The sequence below is a fragment of the Emiliania huxleyi genome (assembly GCF_000372725.1).
Source record: "Emiliania huxleyi CCMP1516 unplaced genomic scaffold EMIHUscaffold_1151, whole genome shotgun sequence".
Lineage (NCBI taxonomy): Eukaryota > Haptophyta > Isochrysidales > Noelaerhabdaceae > Emiliania > Emiliania huxleyi.
This window is the reverse complement of record NW_005201487.1, coordinates 1-4,834: the sequence shown is the minus strand read 5'-3', so window position 1 is coordinate 4,834 and position 4,834 is coordinate 1. Positions and strand designations below refer to the sequence as shown.

Here is a 4,834-nt window from a genome sequence, read left to right as displayed (position 1 = left end):
TTCCACCTGCTCGCGGTGGCTCTGTTTTGCCCCGCCATAGTGCTCGCGCCGAGCCTCCTCGCGCTCGCTCTCGCCGCGGTGGTGCCCGCCTTTGCCCTCCTCGAGCTCGTGCGCGTCGGCGCGCTGCCGCCGCTCGCGCGCCCGCTCGCCGCCTTCCTCGCCGCCTTCATCGACAGCCGCGACGCGGGCACCCTCGTACTCACCCACATCTACCTCCTCGCGGGCTGCGCCCTCCCGGTCTGGCTGCAGAGCGCGTTGCCCCCCCCGCCGCCGGCCTCTCGCGCGCCCCTCGCCGCCGCCGCCGTCCGCGGCGCGCCGCTCGCCGGCGTGCTCGTCCTCGGGGTCGGCGACGCGATGGCCTCCCTCGTCGGCGTGCGCTTCGGGCGCACGCGCTGGCCGCGCAGCCGCAAGACGCTCGAGGGCTCCGCGGCCGCGGCCGGCTCGACCCTGCTGGCGCTGCTGCTGCTGCTGCACGTGAGCAGCCCGGACGGCGCGCCGGCCGATGCACGCACGTGGGCCGCCCTTGCCGGCGGCACTGCGGTCGCTTGTCTGCTCGAGGCGGCCACCGACCAGATCGACAACCTCTTCCTTCCCGTCGCCTATCAGACGTGGCTGCTCATCGCCGCCGTGCTCGAGCCGTGGTGCCGTGATTCGTCGTGCGGCGAGGGGTGACGCCCCCCCCGTCTCGCGGTTCGAGCTCGTATTTTAACTGAGAAATTTATGTCCTTCGTTAAAGAGAGAAAACTTTTGAGTTGGGCAGGTTCCAGCATCCACGATCCAGGACCAGCGGTACCTGTGTGATCTGTGATCTGTGAGGGTCCGCCCGCAGGCGCATTTTGTATACCGAGGCGGTGCCCGGTACCTGTGTCGACTAGCTGGCCTCACCCAGATACGCCAATCGCCATAGACGATAGTTAGAGCATAGTCGCGCTCCCAATATACGTGTGCATATCACTTTTGTGACGGTGTTACAACTTTTATTTTTGATCAACCACATCTCGATAACTACCATGTCGACGCTCATGAAAGTAGGCGCAATCAACTGGGCGCCCTCAAAGTTGTAACACCGTCACAAAAGTGATGCACGTATTTGGGAGCGCGACTGCACATCTTACCCCTTCTGCCCCTCCTGAGCCCTCCTGCGCCCCCCCAGGCTAGATGGAGTAGTGACAGATAAGCGTGGGTGCGTGCGTCCCGTGCCCGTGTCCTGCTACTCGAGCAGAAGGGTAGCAGATTTTTCTTCGCGATGTCCAACCCGCCGCGCCGCCGCTCGCGCCGCCTCGCCTCCGCCCCCACCGCCGCTCCCTCGCCAGACACGCCGCCGCCCGCCCGCCTGCTCGACCTTCCCAGGGAGCTCCTCGAGCGCGCCCTCTCCCGCTGCGACCCCGCCGACATCGCTCGCGTCGCGGCCGTCTCGCTACTCTTCCACGCCTCGCTTGCGGAGGAGGGCATCCGCTTGTGGGCGCAAGAGCGCGGCTTCGAGCTGCCGGCGCAGCCAGAGGGCGAGGGCTGCGCCGTGCGGTGGCTGTGCTGTTCGGCGCTGCTGCGTGAGTCCAACGCGCCGGCGAGGGTGTCAGCAGGCGAACGGCACAGCGTCTTCATCGACGGCGAGGGGCGGCTCTCGTCGTGCGGGTCAGCGGCAAGGGAGGGCGAGGAGGAGGAGGATGACGACGACGAGGAATTTCCAGGCCTTCTCGGCCACGGCGAGGGCGTGACGCAGCTCAACACGCCGACCCGCCTCCCGTCAGCTGGGTGACGAGCGCGCCGTGAGCGTGGCGGCTGGAGCATACCACAGCCTCGCCCTCACCGCCGACGGATCTGTGTGGAGCTGGGGCGGTGGATTCTCTGGCCAGTTGGGCCACGGCGACGAGCAGGACCAGCTGCTGCCCAAGAAGATCGAGACCTTTGCTGGCCGGCGCGTCGTCGCTGTGTCGGTTGGGCTGTACCACAGCATCGCCATCACTGCTGACGGCAGCGCCTGGAGCTGGGGCGATGGAGTCTACGGCCGGCTGGGCCACGGCGACCAGCAGGACCAGCTGCTGCCCAAGCAGGTCGAGGCCTTCGCTGGGCAGCGCGTCGTCGCTGTGTCGGCTGGAGCCCGCCATAGCCTCTCGCCACCACGGCCGATGGCGCCGCTTGGAGCTGGGGCCTTGGAGGCGCTGGCCGGCTGGGCCACGGCGACCAGCAGCGCCAGCTGCTGCCCAAAAAGGTCGAGGCCTTTGCTGGGCGGCGCGTCGTCGCTGTTGCGGCTGGAGGCATCCACAGCCTCGCCATCACCGCCGACGGCGCTGTCTTGAGCTGGGGCGATGGAGTCTCTGGCAGGTTGGGCCACGGCGACATGCAGGGCCAGCCGCTGCCCAAGAAGGTCGAGACCTTTGCTGGCCGGCGCGTCGTCGCTGTGTCGGCGGGAGATCGCCACAGCATCGCCATCACCGCCGACGGCGCCGTCTGGAGCTGGGGCTATGGAGCCTCTGGCCAGCTGGGCCACGGCGACCAGCAGAACCAGCTGCTGCCCAAGCAGGTCGAAGCCTTCGCTGGGCAGCGCGTCGTCGCTGTGTCGGCTGCGGAATACAATAGCTTCGCCATCGCCGCCGACGGCGGTGTTTATGCTTGGGGTCTGGGCGAACGCGGCTGCCTTGGCCACGGAGAGGACCTGTCGCACCAGCTGCTGCCCAAGAAGATCGAGCGATTCGGGGAGAGGGGGCTGGGGCAGTGAGAGGGTTTGCTCGCGATATTCTTATAGTGTGTTGAGCACGGGAAAAAGGCCATTTCTGATGCGCGCACCGCGGGCCGCACACATAGAGTCCCGCGCCTCGCCACTATGACGGCCACACGGCCGCAGCTCGTGTGCGTGTGTGGGGCGTGTGGCCGGCTCTTTGTCCGGAGTGAATACTCCAACGCGCTCGTCGGTGACGGTGTCCTCCAACCTGCGCCGCGCTCGGCGAACCTCGACAGCGCTTTCGGTGGCATGCAGCTCTTTGCGCCTGAAGCCTGGAGAGCAGCTCCTCGGCTGCTCACACACTCTGCACAGTTGACACAGCCTATTGTGCGGCTGCCACAGCTGTGACAGCGATGGGCTCGCCCTCACTGGCCCTCAGTCACTTGTGCTGCGGCTTGTGTGAGCGACACTGCTCGGCGACTGCCGGCACACTGTGAGACCATGGGTGTGAGGTTAAACCACGCTACCAGCGCTTGGTCACATCGGCCCCGAGGTCAGATCCTTCTACTCTGTTAGTGACAAGACTTGTCTACTCGCTGGAGCCGAGCAGGAGGGCCCGGCGCACAACCCCTGGTCAACTCACGGTCCACACCCCGTAGCACATTGCACAAATCGCCGTCTTCCATCCTGGATTCGCCTCTCGAAACTCTCGGAGATGTTCGCAGGTGGCGAATCAGGTGGCAAATAGGCACGTGGGCGACGCGTGGAAACACAGAGCCTTGCACCCGTTCGCCCTTCTCATCACTGCCCCGGCGCCCACGCCTCAACCGCTTCTTGGGCAGCAGCTGGTTCGACAGGTCGTCCCCGTGGCCTAGGCAGGCGTCCTCGCCCTTGCCCCAGCTAAAGAAGGCGCCGTCGGCGGTGAGGGCGAGGCTGTGGTGATCTCCAGCGGACACAGCGACGCACTGGCCGGCAAAAGCCTCGACCTTCTTGGGCAGCAGGTGGGGCTGCGCGTCGCCGTGGCCCAGCTTGCCATAGCCTCCATAGCCGGATGAAGATTCTGCCCCACACAGCCCCTTACCCCTTCACCCTCGCCTCGCTGCTTGGTGTTTCTGAACACGTAGACGACCACGCTGTGGGGGTTGTGTGCGGGTTGTGTCTGGGAGGGAGGGAGTGGGCGGCGCGTGCAGGTTGCTCACCCACGGCACCGGGCCGGTGCTTGCACTTTGAATGCCGTGGGGCTCCTGCCCGTGTCCGGGCGTGGAGATGCGAGGGTCGCCCCCCCTTGCCCCACCACTTTGTGTGTGTGGAGACGTTTACCTTACCTTACCTTTACCTTACCTGTGTTGGAGCCTGCACGTACTTTTCCGGCAAACAAAAAGGAAAACACAGGGTCCCCAGCACTTTCGACTTTGCGTTTCCGGAAATTTCCAGGGAAAACAGAGGGAGTTTGGTGCTCGGCATTCTGTTTGGTCTCTCGAGTTTCCCTGAGTCTGAGAGCTGGATGCTCGTGGTCTGGCTCTAGCCTCTGTCTGGGGCAAAATCTGAAGCAACGTTGAGGATGAATCGGCAAACTACCCGGGTATTTTCCAGTATTCCCAACAAAATACCCGAAAACAAACAATCCCTCTCTCTCTCTCTAATACCCGTAATCCCGTATGCTGCCGATTTTGAAGAAGAATCTCTCTCTCTCCGATTTTGCTGATTTTGGCCCCCAAACAGCCTCAGACTCGGCTCAGAGCCCCCCAAAATGACGATTTCCACGGAGTTTTCCCGGGGAAATAGAGAGGAAAAGCGTGGGTGCTCTAGAAAAAAACCGCTCCGCAACGTCGCACCGATGCTGCCCTCACCAGCGAATGCGTCCTGGCTCACAGCCTGACGGCGCAGCCTGATCGTATTTAGCGCGGCGAGATGGCTCCTGGAGCGTGTCCCAGGCCTGCTCGATCTTCTGATAGAAAGATCTGCGTTGCCCGCTCGTGGCTGTTTCTGTGTTCGTCCGGATGCCAGCGCGTTTCTGCAGCTCTCTGTGCTGGGCCGCTATCTGCTCATGGGTCGCATTCGGCGGAACACCCAGCACTTCGTACGCCGTTGCTGCTGGGTTGAGGATCCGTGCAGCCTCTCGCTCCCGCTCCCGGTCCTGCGTAGCACGTGTGTGAAGCGCGTGGTCGGGGCGGC

The 4,834-nt window shown here is 64.5% G+C and overlaps 2 protein-coding genes across 2 annotated transcripts in view; both read left to right on the top strand.

The window, feature by feature from the left end:
* Nucleotides 1-672, top strand: part of EMIHUDRAFT_122165 (hypothetical protein) — a gene marked incomplete at both ends in the record, with an annotated part of 2,058 nt that extends 1,386 nt beyond the window's left edge. The window contains one exon of the mRNA XM_005791093.1: nucleotides 41-672. Within this exon, the coding sequence (XP_005791150.1) occupies nucleotides 41-672 (632 nt within the window). The remainder of the gene's footprint in view (nucleotides 1-40) is intronic.
* Nucleotides 673-1,954: 1,282 nt separating this feature from the next.
* Nucleotides 1,955-2,752, top strand: EMIHUDRAFT_373026 (hypothetical protein). The gene has a single exon (XM_005791092.1). It carries the CDS (start codon nucleotides 2,339-2,341, stop codon nucleotides 2,714-2,716), a length of 378 nt encoding a protein of 125 aa, XP_005791149.1. The 5' UTR covers nucleotides 1,955-2,338; the 3' UTR covers nucleotides 2,717-2,752.
* The last annotated feature ends 2,082 nt before the right edge of the window (nucleotides 2,753-4,834 follow it).